Source organism: Hirundo rustica, chromosome 12 (assembly GCF_015227805.2).
Source record: "Hirundo rustica isolate bHirRus1 chromosome 12, bHirRus1.pri.v3, whole genome shotgun sequence".
NCBI classification, from domain to species: Eukaryota; Metazoa; Chordata; class Aves; order Passeriformes; family Hirundinidae; genus Hirundo; species Hirundo rustica.
In genome coordinates this window covers 12,061,631-12,077,659 of record NC_053461.1, presented here as the reverse complement: position 1 = coordinate 12,077,659, position 16,029 = coordinate 12,061,631, and the positions used below count along the sequence as shown (strand labels likewise).

General features: G+C 41.2%; 1 protein-coding gene across 10 annotated transcripts in view; it reads right to left on the bottom strand.

Annotated features, from left to right (window-relative positions):
- The window catches only part of PXK (PX domain containing serine/threonine kinase like), a 36,058-nt gene extending 20,363 nt beyond the window's left edge, over nt 1-15,695 (bottom strand). For 6 of the 10 annotated variants that reach the window (XR_005702890.2, XR_005702891.2, XM_040076775.2 and 3 more), the window contains exons 1-4: nt 15,494-15,687; nt 5,186-5,236; nt 4,476-4,523; nt 270-456 (exon numbers count right to left, since the gene is read on the bottom strand). Coding sequence is in view for 8 of the 10 variants with exons in the window: in XM_040076775.2 (XP_039932709.1) it covers nt 270-456; nt 4,476-4,523; nt 5,186-5,236; nt 15,494-15,595 (388 nt within the window). In the remaining 2 variants the exon portion in view is untranslated. Of the gene's footprint in view, nt 1-269; nt 457-4,475; nt 4,524-5,185; nt 5,237-8,336; nt 8,356-9,794; nt 10,039-15,014; nt 15,050-15,493 lie in introns of those variants that run through there. The other 4 variants (XM_058422311.1, XM_040076774.2, XM_040076780.2 and 1 more) reach the window with 4 other exon arrangements.
- Between the last annotated feature and the right edge of the window lie 334 nt (nt 15,696-16,029).

The following is a 16,029-nucleotide window of genomic DNA, read 5'->3' as shown; positions in this document are numbered from 1 at the left end:
TGTCACTCTCACCAATGCCCCTCCTCCAAGTTCTGCTTATACAGATCTTGACCCTCTTCACTCCTCTGTGAAATAATTCAAATATTTATATTTGACAATCCCAGCAGGGATCCGTGCACAGAGCTGGAGAAGCATTTTCATAAATAATCACATGCACAGTATGATAATTTAGAAGATTGTTCCCCCCATGCTTCACTGTAGATCCTGGCCAGCGTTCACAGAAGATACACAGCACATGCTGAAGCACAGTTTTGAAATTTTCTACTTACCAGTGTAATTTACAGAATAGTTGTTTGGGTCCAAGAATTTCTTTACCAGTTCACAGTTAGACAGGATGTGATGGGTAGTAATTACATCCAGATAGGCCTGGAGCCCCTTCTGTCTTTCAGCGATGAATTCACGCTCCATATTTCCAATCAACTTTTTTGGAGGAAGAGGTAGACTTAGAGTTGAGATCTTAAAAAGAGAGGAAAAATTACTAACCTTGCTCTCAAAATGCCTCAAGGATATAAAACTAGCAACCCAGAAAGCAAAAATCTCTCAGCAGCAAGCAAACTACTGGATAACTCTTTTTGAACTTTGCATGTACAAGCATTTACATTTTTCCTAAGCACCATTATCAGAGTCAGATGACAGCTCACATCCCACTGTGAAAAGATTAGTAAGTGGAACGACATTGAAAATACAAGGAGATGAATTTTTGTGAGTCATACACTGAAACTTTCAGATACTAGTTTTCAGCCAGATTCTTTCTATGACGTACTTCTGTCACTGCACAAAAACCATTCACACCTTACCATTTTTTCTGGGTAAGATTTATGCTTTCTTATTTCATCAAGTGCAGATTAGTAACTTCCTTCTGCCTCTATGTATTTGTGGGTAATGTTAAGCCCTTTCTGTTAGTATTTTAAATATGTAATTTCAAATACAGTGCAGATTTCCATTTTATCTTCTGAATCTGTTCCTGTACATTTTTTAAACATCTATACATCTTTTGACCCAGAAACAGCTGCAATCTACCAGCAGATTGTTTTATACTGACACAAGAAAACTTCAGGAAAAAAATCAGAGAAATCCTTCAAAATAGGACAATGAAAAAATTCAAAGCCTTGTGTAAATCAGATCAAAGAGATCATCTTTAGTGTTCAGATTCAATTACATCACCTGAATTGCTAAAATACATTTTTCATGTTGTTAACACATCATTGTCCTGCAGATCAAAGCACCTGCCTTGGGTAAGCTGAATCTCCATGGGAGTTATCTTTAAGAACTGTGTGTTATAGGAATCAATTAGCACCAGATGCAACAACCTCATTTCTAAAGCAAACAGTTCACCATGGAGAAGACCGGGACTTTTGGTCTTTGAACAACTTTCATTTTAACTAGTGGTAAAAGTAATGGATTAGTTCAACAAACTGGGACAGAATAGAATTCCCCTTCCTTTCTGCTTCCTTAATCTGAACACAGGAGTTGTTCCCTGCTAACTTTAGCACTTCTCCTATTTCTCATTTTCTGGTTTCAACTTATGGACCAAAAAAGAACTATGTCTGAATTACAGAAACTGTTAATAAAAACCAGGGAAAAAAACCAAAAGCAACCATATATTTCTTACAGCCAGTAATTCACCAACTTAGTTTTAGCACCAGAGGCAAACAGATCTCTCCTTTGGTAGACCACTCATTTCAATTCAAAACTGAATTTCTAAACAAGATTAAATCCTTTTCTAGTATTACTCACTTAAAAAGCATGTCAAATCATCATCACTTTTACCTTCTTGACCTGACAGCCAGCTACCATCAGAGAGACACCGACTCTAACTCACGTTTCCAACCACTATTATTTCTTTTAAAACTTATACATCAGACCTCTACTATTTTTCAGCAGAAAGTAATATTCAGGCTCAGGTTTTTGTAGCAATGTGCCAAGACACACAGCACAGCAAGAACACCTCACTGAGGGCCTGACCTTGCAAAGACCTCACATGCTTTCAGACACTGCTTCTCAGTGGCCCCAGCTCACCACTGGAGCCAGGATGGGGTTTTGCCACGGAAGAACCTGGGAATTAACATTCTTATCTTCAAAACACAGCCTGCTCAGGAATGTCTGTTCAAAAGCTGCAATAAAATGCTTCACAAAAGCCAGATATCTTGCTGTGAATTCCAGTACTTCCAGTACCAGCACTTCGCTTGACAAAACAGAAGAGAGCCAAAGATCTCCACTGAGCTCTGTCAAATGAGTAAAGAGGAAGAAATGCAGAAAGGGAAGAAGGTTTTCAATCTGATACAACTGAGAGTTCAGGGAACCTGTATTGAAACTTTCTGATACAAATCAGGGTCACATGCATACACTTCACTATTTTCCAAGGTATTTGGCAGGACTGCATTCCCTAGCCTAGACAATTTTGAACTTCTCAATGATAACTATTAACACATAGGTAGAACCAGATTAAGAACAGAAAATTCGCATTCCAACTCAACTGCAGCTGTGCTTGAACACATCCACACAAACATCCAGAGAGGTCAAGTATGCCTTTTGGTTTCACACCCAAAAGAAGCTCCAGCAGCTCTTGAAGCAGATTTTTAGCTTTGAAGGAAAAACATTAGGGTTTGGTATTTTCTCATTTGTATGGAGTTTTAAAATGTCATAGCACCTGAATACTGTGATGGAATACAGTTGCTTAGAGTTTTGGATGGAAACATCTGAGAAGTGTTGTGTTGTCTTAATGGATGAGGAAAGTTCAGCTCTAGCATCACAAAGAGCAATTTATAAAAAACTCAAACAGTGAGAGAGAAGAGCCACTGGAGGAGAGCAACTGCTAAAGCACGTGGCCTGCTAATTTAGCCACCCTCACATATCCTCCCATTAAAGTTAGAGGTACATTTTGATAATTCTTTTTAATGTTTTCCAGCCAGTCAAGCAGCTGACATTTTTGTCCTGGACTTTAGATTCTCCTTTCAAATTTCCCCTTTCTCCCACTCTGCAAAGTTGCTGTCAGATAATTTCCTGGAGCCTCCACTTTTATCATTCACCTCTATTTCAGATACAAAAGGCTTTTTCTTTCTAAACTCCATCATACATAACCTATTTACCTTCACTTAATAGGTTTTCCACATAGGCGTAGCTTTGCAGTACCTGTCATTTCTGGATTTTAAGTCTTAAAGGTCCATTGCCTTCTCTGCTAAAGCTACCTCATTTGAAAGGTAAATGAGAAGGCTACAGAGCCTTTTCTTGCCTTAACACATTCCATTCCCTCGTGGTTAAGAGGAGCTTGTTATAGATGGCTGCAAAGTGAACTCTTCCCTCTTTTTAAAACTTTCACAATTTTTTTTCTCTGTGATCTCTATCAAAACTATGGTTAAGACCACAGTGACCCCCAGGTATTCTGATGACTAGTACCATCTCAACTCCTTGTGTTCCCACAGGTGTTTGTCTAATTTTAAATCCTGGACGTCCCTAGAGCAGGAGACACCTCTGTATTGCATTTATTCAGCACATCACAGAGAAGGTTTCTAGGTCACGATAAAAGTTCCTACGTGCTTACTGCACATTTAACAGAGTAATTCCACAAGGCAGCCACGCTGCATCTGTTGAATTCTGACTGATTTGCCCCCATCCACCCGCAGCAGAGGAAGCAGTTACAGAGGTCTCCCAGAGCACACAAATCAACTCCCTTACAGGGTTTTGCTCATCAAGGTTCATCAAGCAGCTGATTGGATTTGGGGAGGAGGAAGTGGAAGCAATATTAAGCTCTTGAATTCATGAAACGCTTAACAACAGAAAAGTTTTAAAGTCACAAAAATCTATCCTAAAAAATCGTGTCATTCATTTTTTATCTCGCTTGCCCAGTGTGGAAATCTCAAGTAACGAGTTTGTCTCCTGTAGATGTTAATCACTGCTGCTTCCCCCCTGTTCCCAAACACACTCACATGCCCTGCTTTTTCCCACACAAACTAAAAAGAAATAATTGTCCTAAAAAGCAGAAGAAAACACACAGTAAGTCCAGTGTCTGACCAAGGAACGCTCCTCAGTGGCACAGAAAACCATCACATAAGAAGCAGCATCTGGTGGTGCTTTTGGACGAACACAAACAATGAGACACATAGCACTTCAACGCTGAATTTATAAGGTCGGTATGTGCCTTGGCTTTCTCCAAATCAAAGGAGGAACAAATAAAAATGCATAAAACCGGAACAAGTCACAGGACTGAAGGGAAAGATTCAGTATCTGCTAATTTCCTCCATTTCTATATAAATTGATCCTGTTGATGCTAAAATTCAAATTTTATAAGAGAAAAGTTAAGGGTGAGTAAGTACAAATTCATGTTACATTTGAAGACACAGTTGCTCTTTACAGCTATGAGAATTCTTTTTTTTTTTTTTACCACAATATGTAAAAATAGCACAAGAAAAAAATCACCATTTTGAATATATTCTTCTAATGACTTTTTTTATATATATATGAAGAGTGAAAATTACCTGCAGGCTGTTATTCAACAAGTCAAAGTCACTATATCGCCTCACAATCTGTAAAATAAAAGACAAAGTTCAGAAAACAAATTACTTTTTCCATTAGCATTTTACTCCTCAAAATCCCATCAGAGAAAAGTAATTCCCGTTTACAATCATCTTCTTTTGAAATTTTTGTACAAATGCCTAACTGCTGGATTTATGTCACATTGCCAGAGAGAAAAAAAGAGTTTTTAATCACAACTCGATCAGACAGAAAATGCATTTCAAAAAATTATCTTAAAAGAGAACTTGTGAGCAAAGTTGGCTGCAAACAAGGCATTTTTTGCCACATTAGATGTAACAACTTTTCACACTCATCTTCATTACTACTTCTTGGTTTCACTGGCCTCGTGTAAGCAGAGCTGTGGTTTTAGCACTGAGAAAGGCAAGGTGGCACGTGAGATTTTAAAATTGTGGTTGTACCAACATACAGTAGAAACATATGACAGGCATTTTTCCTGGCATATTCAGAATAGCAGCAGACAACATGCCTCTGTAGCTGGCAGCAATGCTGTTTTTCTCTTAGTTTTGACCAAAAGAATTCAAGCACTTCATGTTCTCAATTCCAAAACAACATTTCTCTTTCCAGCTCAAATTTTAAAAGCTAGAATAGGCAATTTTCAAACTCTTCCTAAAAAAAGAATTCTGGTTACATGAACCACAACTTAAGAAATTACCTGCCAACTGTTTTCTGTTGAAACTCCTCTCTGGACACGGATTATGTATTCCTAATAAAAGGAGAAAGTCATTAGAAATTCGAACTAATGAACTGAAGAAAGTTATTAGGCACTTCTTCAAACGTGACAACTAACATTCAAATGCAGAAAATTCAGATGCAGCACCCTGGGGAAGCTCAGAGCTGGGTTTGCTCAGACACATCCCTAACAGTTTTTCCACTCTGCTTTCCCAGCATAGAAGACTAGGACAGTTCCAGGAGTTTGCATACCTGTGGAGCACTTGAGCAGTTTAATTTAGTTACAGAAAAAGCCAGCAAAAGCATACTCAGCACATATCTCTACCTGCCAACAGCTGAAGAAACCTCTCTCTCCTCACCTCCAATATCTAACAAGTGCCCCCAGGAATTATTGCCACCACCATCACAAAGTAAAATACCACAGTAAATACCCACAGCTGCACAGCCTCTCATTATTTCTGTACTAGGAAGGTTACCACAAAAGTTTTGGAATGTGCTTGAATAACTAGAACATGTTTCTCATTATGTTAATTCTTCATTTATAATGCATACTTAATGTTAAATATTTATATATTAGCCATGCAGATATATCGAAATCTCAGTGAGCCACTTCTGAATTTTAAGAATTAATTATTCTACCACCACAATTACATTCATAAATCACAATTCTTTTCAGTCCCTTAATTTCAAGTTCCACTATTCCTTTTGTAGACTAATACCTGGTCAATATAGCAACATCATTATTTGATATTTATCCAGTTATCTCAAAAATAGATACTAAGTATTTCCTACCCCTACTCAGACATACTTCAAAAAATTACCCTACTTACCCCTACTCTATTTCAGTTTGAAAACACTTCTAATATTTCAAAGATCATAAACAATGCAAGTCTGCCCTCTAGAAAAGGAAATCCTGTAGACCTGTAGGATTCTATAGATAGATATATAGAATCCTATAATATATAGATACTAAAATATAGCTTATACTACATATAGAGATTAGAATATAGATATATAGAGTCTTATAATCCTATAGGATGCTATAATCTCCATTTCAGATATTTAATTGGTAAGAAAAAAAAATTTAATCTGGGCTAAGCATAGTAATGGATACTTCTTTGTCATTAGTACACATAAAACTCTACAAATGCAGCTCTTTTTATCTGTGAAATAAGGGCTTATTATTAATTAATAATAAGATTAATCCATTAATCCCATGGCCACAAAATTTACTTTGAAAAACACAAAAATGGAGAGCCAAAAAGCACAGTGCCACCTGAGAAAAAGAAATTTCCACCAGTGAGGTGAGCTGGAGAATACCCAAAAACAGATGAGAGGGAAGTAGCCACACCAGCAGCTGTGCTTTTTACACATTATCCTAACTGTACCACTCTCATATTGTAGGAGAGTGCCCTTTAAGCACATTCACCACCCCTGCTACAGTGGCAGGACCTGTCCCAGGGCTCAGAGTGCCACCAACCCCCCAGGGACAAGCTACCAAACATGGTCTATGTGAAGTGCTGAATAATTTTTCGATTTCAAATGCCACCAAAATTTTGCTGAGCTGGTTAAATCAATAGGGGTCTTAAACAAACAAAAAGGGCTGATCAGAGCATTACCCACCGGGTTTTTTCAACTACTAAAATGAATGCTGCATTCCAAATGATCATGAATAAACAGTAATGAAATAACAAATTTTAAAAATATATTTCCAGCACCTTGCGTTTAATATCAAATTTGTCCACTCTGTAACAATAACTCTATCTGACACGTACCTGCATACCAAGTAGATAATTCAATTAAGTAAGTGTTCAATTCATGAAGTATTATAAATTCAGCTGCACGGTTAAAAATCATGCAGTTATAAGTAACTTCTTTCAGGTACTGGGAAATGTCTTCTGGTTTTGGAATTTGCCTTCTGAACATCACAGAACTAATTCCCCTCTTTCAAGTGAAATTAACCTAAAAGCTGTTACACTGAAAAACGTAAATAAACCATTGGATTCAAAAAAAAAGTGAGGCATATCAGAGAACCCCTCCACAGAATTAAATACTCATTTAACATCTACCAAGTAAGTAGTGTAAATCAAAAACTATGACTGTTCCAGACAAGAGGCAAAGACAACAATTACCAGCTGGCATTACCTTGTGTATTCAACCTTACCTTATCCAAATTTTATTTACTGAAATTTCTTTCCAAAACCCAGTGCGCTGAGGCAAAAATGGTACTCTATTTTCTAAAATTCACTTAAAATATCTTTCATTATCAGAGCTCTCAAATACATGCAGCAAGTTGGAACCACTTAGCCTTGATAAGAAAACAAGACTACTAAGACTACTAAGCATGAAAATCAGAGTGATTTAAAACACTTCTTGTTCTAGCAGCTTAGCTGGAAATGATAGAAATCCGAGATGTCACAAACCAAGACATGTAACTGTTAAATTAGAATTAAAGTGTCTATTTTCAGAAAGTCAGCCTGGCATGGTCCCTCCATATTCTTTCCTCTTACCCATTTGTAATCATAATTATGGTTTCTTCTGGCAAAACAAGCCCAAATCCTCATAAACAGTAACACAAATCCACAGAGCTGATAACATTCAACCAGTGTAATTATCTTTGGAAACTGCGTGACAGAAATCAATTAACGGGACACCTGGAAACCCATAGTCACCACTAACGTGGCTTTTCTTGTTTTGTGACCATTGCTGCATTTTGGGAAGAGGCTACTTCACACACAGACAAAAAAATTGCAGCAACTGCTTATTCATCAAGTCTCAAAGGAACATTGGCTGTTTCTCTGAAAAACCACGCCAGTGATGATTCACCACGTGCAGTCATTCATCTTTTCTAGGATTTTGAAAGAAGCAGAGTTATTGCTCAATCCCTTGTAGCACTTGCTCTTTATCCAGTGATTGTCATTTTCTATGGTGCCCTGAGAAAACACTCCAGGACAGGCAGAGCACAAATTCATTACACAACCATCAAAGCATCTTACTGCACACAACCACACTGGTCAGCACGGCTCTTCTGGGAGAGCCTTGTGATAACTGGGGACTCAGAGCTCTATCTCACAGTAAGATTCTATTTTTTAAAAAATCGTATTTGGGCCACGACTATTTTTCCCCACACTTACTTGAGCATTTTCCCATCCCATCCATATCTGCTTTTGTGGCCTAATGCACTAATCAAGTCCCTTTTTTATGTCACAGGGTTTGCAGCTGGAAAGAGAAGAGCAAACACTCTCCAGGTGTGCCCATTAGTTCTGTCTAGATGGAAAAGCTAAGTACCCACCACGTGCTCTCCCCCAGCACTGACCATAACGAGTTATTGTCCAACTCAGCACTACCCTGTCAATACAACTAATGACAAAGCCTACATGGTCTTCTGAGTTGGTTGAAGGGCTTTTCCCCCAAAATTGGTAACAAGACTGGAAGTCAAAGAACAGCAAGAGTAGAAAAGCCAGGCTGAGAAATACAATCCCACTCCCAGTATCTGCCATGGCTACACATAATCAGCAGAGCAGAGTATGCTGAGTTCTAGTGAGAAGTTGATACTTCCTATTGCCTCCGTGCGGCAACAAGCTTGGCATGGGATTATAATTAGCACCGCTGATATATGCTTCCCATAGGACCAGAGAAGAGCTTTCAACCCTTCAAGTCTAAATGCACAAAAGCCTTTATTACTCTGCCAAATTCTGTCTCAGCTACGAAAAAAAACCCCTGAATTACAACAATCTTCTTCTGAGACAGCCTGATAGTGGGACTGAGACTGTGCCCATAGGAAATAAATGAAAGCATAAGGAAAACAGAGGCACGCTCAGGATCGTTTCTGTTTAGCAGCATCATCTAACGTAGGAAAACAGGGTGGAAATACCTTCAGAAAAAAATATTAATTACCAGAGTTCACTCCTGCAAACTATTTTAGGCATCAACAACCAGGCTTGGGGAGGTCTATATTAGCTACGCTCATGTAGAAATTCCCATGGCATCTTTCACTCCCACAAGAATAGCACAGAATTTTTCCTATTACTCAGTTTACCAAATAACTTCAAAGGAGCCCTAACAGCTGCTGGTTGGGAAAGAAAGGTCTCAGCTTGCAGAAGAGAGACAACCTCCCACTCTGCTTTGCCCACGGGCAGCAAGGTCACCATCAGCAGGACAAGACCGGCCACAAAACCATTCCTAAAACAACCTCCCTGGGTCCCTCCATACAGGTAAGGTTTGTACATCCACTGCTCTTCCTATCAGTACTGCCAAGCCACTTCATGCCACAACCTTGATATTCCTGCAGCAGCTCAAAATACATTTTTAAAGATGCCAAGGGAAGCTGTTTTACCTATGGGATCATTTCCTGACTGCTCCAATTAGTCAAAAAGGAGGTCAGGAGCAGGGAAAGATGTATGACCCCAGTTGCACACTGTCATTTCCTAAAATCTGCTTCCTAGTACTACAGAGTTCTGGGTAGAGTTTCTGAAAAGGAATATTTTCCAAATAACCACATGGATCAGAGACAACCACACTGTATTTCTCCAATCCTTTGCTGCTAACAGTTTCACACTCAGTGCGTGGGATTAATGCTATCCTGAACTTACCCATTTTCATGCAGAGCCAAGATTTAGGTGGTTGTTTTTTGGTTTTTCCCTCGAAATTCACCAAGATTAGTCCCTGGTGTTCCAGCACTTATCAAAATATTATCATCAGCAATTCAGAGCCGCTCAGCAAAATTTTGTTAACGTTCCTGGGTGAAAATTGCTCAGCAAAGCACTCCAACTGTTTAACAATCGGTCTTTATCACCATTCCTAGTTTTTGAAAAAGGAAGCAAACAGGAAAGAAGGCTTTTGCAGAGATAAAATAGAAAAAAAAAAAAAAAAAAGTGAGTGAAGAGATTCTTATTAAAAAATGTAGAGACTCAACAATAATAGGTAATACATTCTGTTTCCCCAAGCAAATAGTCTCTAAATTTCCAGATCAGGATAGCCCGTCTCTTTTTCCACAGATTTCTGCTTTACATCTGTTTAATCCAATAGGCTTGAAAAGCCAACCATTATAAAGATCCAGGTCACCTTCAGGTCACATCAACTAAAAGTTTGAAAGGGCTTTATTTTATAAGCATTAAAGAGAGGAAAGCCTAATTAAGCATGAACACAATCCCTGCTTAAGTAGGCTGGATTGGAACAATTTCTAGTAAGAAGCTCTTTTAAATGTTTATTTAGAAAATCTCCCATGTGAAAAGCAGCAACAACATCAGGAGAGCTGCTCAGCCTCAGAGGCCTCTCTGTTACAGGGCTCAGTATTTATTTGCTGTTGCACAACCTGCCATTAAGCCCAGCCGAGGTAGGAGCAGCAGCAGTGGTTGCTGTTTCCCTGCTTTCTAAACCATGCAGGGGGGTGTGTGCGTGTGTGTGTGTGTGTGTGTGTGTGTGTGTGTGTGTGTGCGTGTGTGTGTGTGTGTGTGTGTGTGTGTGTGTGCGTGTGTGTGTGTGTGTGTGTGTGTGTGTGTGCTGCACCATTCACACACCGTATCCCTCCTGTAGTAATGAGTCAGCCATTCAAAAAGGGAAAGCTATGAAGCAGGGGGAAAATAGGACACACATTTACATGTCATGAAACTTAGTGAATACCAAAAGCTTTGGAGATGAGAAATCACAGATTTTCAGCGCTCTGCATCACCGTGACCTTCACCAGAAAGGCAAATTACTCGCTATTTTTCAGGAAATACTCAGTAGCCAAAAAAAACCCATTATGATTAGGGTTTACTAAAGTACAATACGGAAACTAATATTTTGACTACAATTTTCACAGGATCTACAAATGCAGTACTAATTTAGTAATATCACCAGTGGAAAGCATAAGTTTGGAATATTTAAAACTAGGTGCAAATGAAAGAGCCATCTTTTGTGAGCTCAGGCTGGAGGAGAGGTGGGAGGTAGTGAATCTTACTAAGTCCAGTGGAGGAACTGCATTTCTGAAACCTCAAACAAGTGAACTATGGCAGTTCCCTGTGTAAAGCCATGTCTAAATGTAACTTCATGTCTGTCCAAAGTGAATGCAGCCTTGAAAAGACTGAATTCCTTGTAAAGCAGATGTGCAAAATCTTTTACAAGCTTTTAAACTAAACCCTACAGTCCTAGAAATATGTGGCTCAATTTTTCTATTTTGTAACAATATAGGAAAAATATAAATGCTTTCTCAACGTTTTTCTAATCTAAAAGCCATAAGTGTCAACATTCATCATTGCTTAAGGAAAACTAAAAACTCTGAAGGATTGTTAGGAGAGGGATTTATTTCAGCTGTTCATTTCCAAATGCCTTTAAGACAACAATGTACTGTATCAAAGCTGGCTGTTTCACTACTTCAATTTCAAAATATGAAACACACAAAAAAGGAAAATCACTTCAGAAAAGAATTAAAAAATGTTCAGAAGAACACTACAACTCACCAGTAGTTCTTACTGCTGAAAAGACTTGCATGTGCAGTTCTTAGTAAGGAAAACGTCTAGATTATCATGGAAGAAAAGAGCATCCTATTTTAAGGCTTAGAAAGAAGCCACTATTAAATAGTGAACACACAGATGAAATATTGCAATATGAGGCAAGTTTAACAGCCAAAATTTATTAAAGCTTTAGTGCTGAAATTGCCTCTGTTGTCAGAACACAACATTTGGCAGCAAGATGAGACACTTGCAAATGGCTCAGTATATTGGATGTAATTCTGCTCCTACTGAAGTCAAGGAATGCAATAGTAATAAAACTTCATTTTCTACAAAAGGGTTGGTACACAGACCTGCAGAGACTGACTCATGGCTATGGAAAAGTGCCCAACACACCCCTGGAAGTTACACAGTTACTCCCTCTCTGAGGCAGTGCTAGTGACCGAAGCATAAAGAAAGAGACAAAATGAAGCTGACTGGGCTTGCCCTTGTAATTTCAAATCTGTTAGGTGAGATGCCATTGGAATGCACCTGCAATATGTACTTTTTTGGATTTCAAAATAAAAAGGACTCCATAAACACCACACTATAGAATTAATTGTATTTAAGTGCACATTCCAACAAAATTCAGACTGCTTGTAACACACTTAAACAGGGAAACAACTTTTGCAAATACAGAAAGGCATCATTTTCCTCTTCCAATTATGACTGGAAATAAATACACAGAAAGAAAACCTCAGTGAACAATTTCTTTGTTGCAATGCAAAAACATGGAGATTATGTTCCAGCTCAGATGTCCTAAATCCAGTAAGAACTTCTGAGCTCTTCTGACTTGAACGAAGCATGCTGAGCCTGTGAACCCATCAGATAATTTTGCAGTTGGCTCCCTATCAATCTAAAAACCCATTTATAGGGGGTTGACATACTCTTACTAAGCAAAAAGTGCAAATCCTCAAAAGTAGCTTAATCCCTTCTTAGGTTTCTGGAGGTAAGAACATAGTCATTTCAGGTTTTGTTTTCAGTTTTGCTTTTTTTCAGTTTCACCTTCAGCCTCAGGAAACAGAAACTCAGCCTCTGCCAAGTACAGCCCTTGATTCAATGCTATGAAGTTTACACTTACTCAGTCTGTTGTACTAAATTTAAATTAACAGAAACTGCTTAGAACAATACACAAGCAAACTATTCATTAGAAACAAGCTTTGGTCTTCTGTGTGATATTTCACCATGTCTACAGAGCTTTTCCTGAAATTCTTCACCTTTTCCTCAGCTGTTTTTTCAGAAGACTGGCTATTTTCAGCACCAACAGAAGGTTTACATAATTACTGGTTCAGTTGCCATATTAAAGTTGCACCTAAACTCAGCCTAAGCCATCTTCGTAGGAGTGCTTTTAGAAGCTATGATCTACAGGAAAAAAAATACAAACTCAAGTTTAAAACAACTCTTGCAAAACTAAACAACATTATAAAATCTTAATATATACTGCTGACAAAAGAATAGAAATTTTTTTCATGGCTGCCTTTGCTTTAGAACAGGCCTAGCTCTCCAAACATTAGTTTGGGATAAAGGATTTTATAGATCTACATCTTTTGAAGATACTGCTTTGAGGTGAAATGATGAACAAAACTAAAAAGCATTCAGTTAATGACAATCTGCTTTTTTCTAAGTATAATTTAACAAAGTAAAATATAGTCTTCAGGCCCCACAAAAACACTTCAACCCTTATTTCTTAGGAGAACTCTTCATTTACACACCTCTTCAGAGACAAGGATTTATTTCTCCAGCTTATTTTGAATCAGGAAAGTTCAAATCAGGGACAGCATCTCCCACCAATAAACAAACTATTCAGACACCAGGGGCATAAGATGAAGTATCCAAAATGACAGAATAGTCCACTTATATCAAATAAGAAACCAAGTCTCTGTTAACGGCTTCCTGTATTTTGTTATCCCACACTGGCTCTATATAAACCATCTGTGCTACACACACTTCGAACCATCTTTTGGCTATCAACAGGGCTTCTGCAATAAAACAAACAATTACTAATAGATGTATCTTAGAGACAGATTTTAAATAGAAAGTGCTCCAGCATTCTGTAATTAAGAAAATATCAGAACCAAACAGTAGAGAATTCTTCTGCACACCCGTTAATAATAGAATACAGATAGGAAAGATAAGCGGGGGGGGCAACACTTGCTATCAAACTCCCTCAGATGAGATGACACAAGAAAAGAGTCTGGATTGAAAAAGTTCTTCCAAGTGATCATTCTAAAAGAATTTTGTGACTTTTTCTTTTCTAACCAGAATCACGCAAACCAAAGAAAAGAACACAAAATGCTATTGTCATTTGCGCTAGCAAATAAAGCATAATAAGGAAATAAGTTACCAATGAAACTTAAGCTGGTCTACTAACTGGGGAGTATTAGGAGTTACACAACTTCTCACGGGACTTGGCACGCCCATTCTTCAGCTATTGAAACAGGTAAAAAGCATCACACTTGCCACGAAATAAATCTCTTTAGTCTTACTTAGAAGAAGAGGAGTTGCAACAACTGAGAGCCACAGCCTTTTAGATTCACAATACCTTCTAGACAATTTCTCACATGTAACTTCTGTTCAGAGAAAGACAGGAACATCAGTAAATGTGAGTTCCTCAGGAAGAAAAAAAAAAAAAAAATTCTTAGATGTGAGTTATATGAAGAGTATTTAATAAGACAATCTGTAAATTAGTTGTATACCCCATGGTGAACCTACAGTTATTGTCATTCAGGTTAAGGGTATGCAACAGATGCAAGGAAGCAGAAAGCGATCCACAATGCAGGAATCAGAGCTGTGTAAGGGATGTAAGGAAACTCTCTCTCCATTTAAAGCAGCTTCCCACCAGAGTACCTGCTGCTGAGGCACCTCTGGCCTCCTCTCCAGCACGCCTGCTTCTTAGCTAAAGCAGGAATCAGAAATGACAGCCAGTTCTCTGATTCACACTACTGCTTGGTCATACCATAATGAAACCCGGCTTTTAAAATGGAAAATAACTGCAAACAGGACATTATAGAATTTGGATTAATAGTGCACGCTCAAAGACAGCTCTTATGGAAGCACCGTGCATGTGTCCCAGGCATCCCGAAAGAATGAATCTGTGACATCCAAGCCACGGCAGGGCTTGTTCTGCTGAGGGCCACCGCTCCCCACAGCCAGGAAGCGGGGCTGGGGCTGCGGGGTCTCTGCAGCTCCACAGCCTGCCCTCAGCCACACGGCAGGACCCGGAGGCGAACGCAGCCCATTCACGTGTAACTTCATCACAGCCGCTGAAACGCGGCAGCCAGAGCCCGTCTCTGCTCCAAAGGCTGCAACACCCCGAGGAAAGCAGGAATTACAGTAACTCACAGGGCCGCGCTCGGAGCGAACGCGAGACAGGGCGAACCCCGCAGCGGCCGCCCCCGCAGAGCCCCGGCGGTCGGTGCCGGGGGGTGCTGCCGGCTGCCCCCGGGAACCCCGCGGACACAGAGGGGGCGAAGGAGCCGAAGGACCCTCCGCTCCCGGCGGCGGCGGCACCGCCGCACCGCACCGCACCGAGGGGCTCCGGGGCGCTGCAACCCGCGCTGCGAGGTCGCGGCCCCGCTGCCTCCCGCACCGCTCCCCCTCGCCCCCGGCCCGCCCCGCGGTGCCCCGGCGCACCCCCCGCCACCTCCGGCCCCGCTGCCGCGGGCTCAGCTCAGGCCCCCGGCCGGCCCTGCTCCCGCCGCGCCCCGGCCGGCCCCGCGGACCCCGCGCACCCCCCGGCGCCCCCGTTACCGGCTCCCTCCGTTCCCTCCCCCGCCCCGGCCGCTCCCGCCTGCCCCCGCGGCCCGGCCTGCCCCGCTCACCGTGTGCGAGTGCAGGCTCTGGCTCGCCTCGATCTGCGCTGTCAGCGGCACCGTGTCGTCCAGCAGCACCTTGCCGGCCGGCGGCTTCTCCATGAAGGCCATAGCGGAGCCGGGAGCAGAGAACCGGCGCCGCCAACCCGCTTCCCGGGGCAGCTCCCGGCGCGGCCGCCGCTGTCAACACGGCAGCGCCGCCGCGGGGCCTTAGCGCCGCCGCTGCCACCGCCCGCCGCCAGGGGGCGCCGCGGCCGCCGCTCCGCGCGGGTTCCGCCCCAGGAGAGCGGGACAGGGAGCGATGGGGGACACGGAGAGATGGATGGGGGACACGGAGAGATGGGGGACACGGAGAGATGGGGGGACACGGAGAGATGGGGGACACGGAGAGATGGGGGACACGGAGAGATGGATGGGGGACACGGAGAGATGGGGGACACGGAGAGATGGATGGGGGACACGGAGAGATGGATGGGGGACAGGGAGAGATGGGGGGACACGGAGTGATGGGGGGACACGGAGAGATGGGGGGACACGGAGAGATG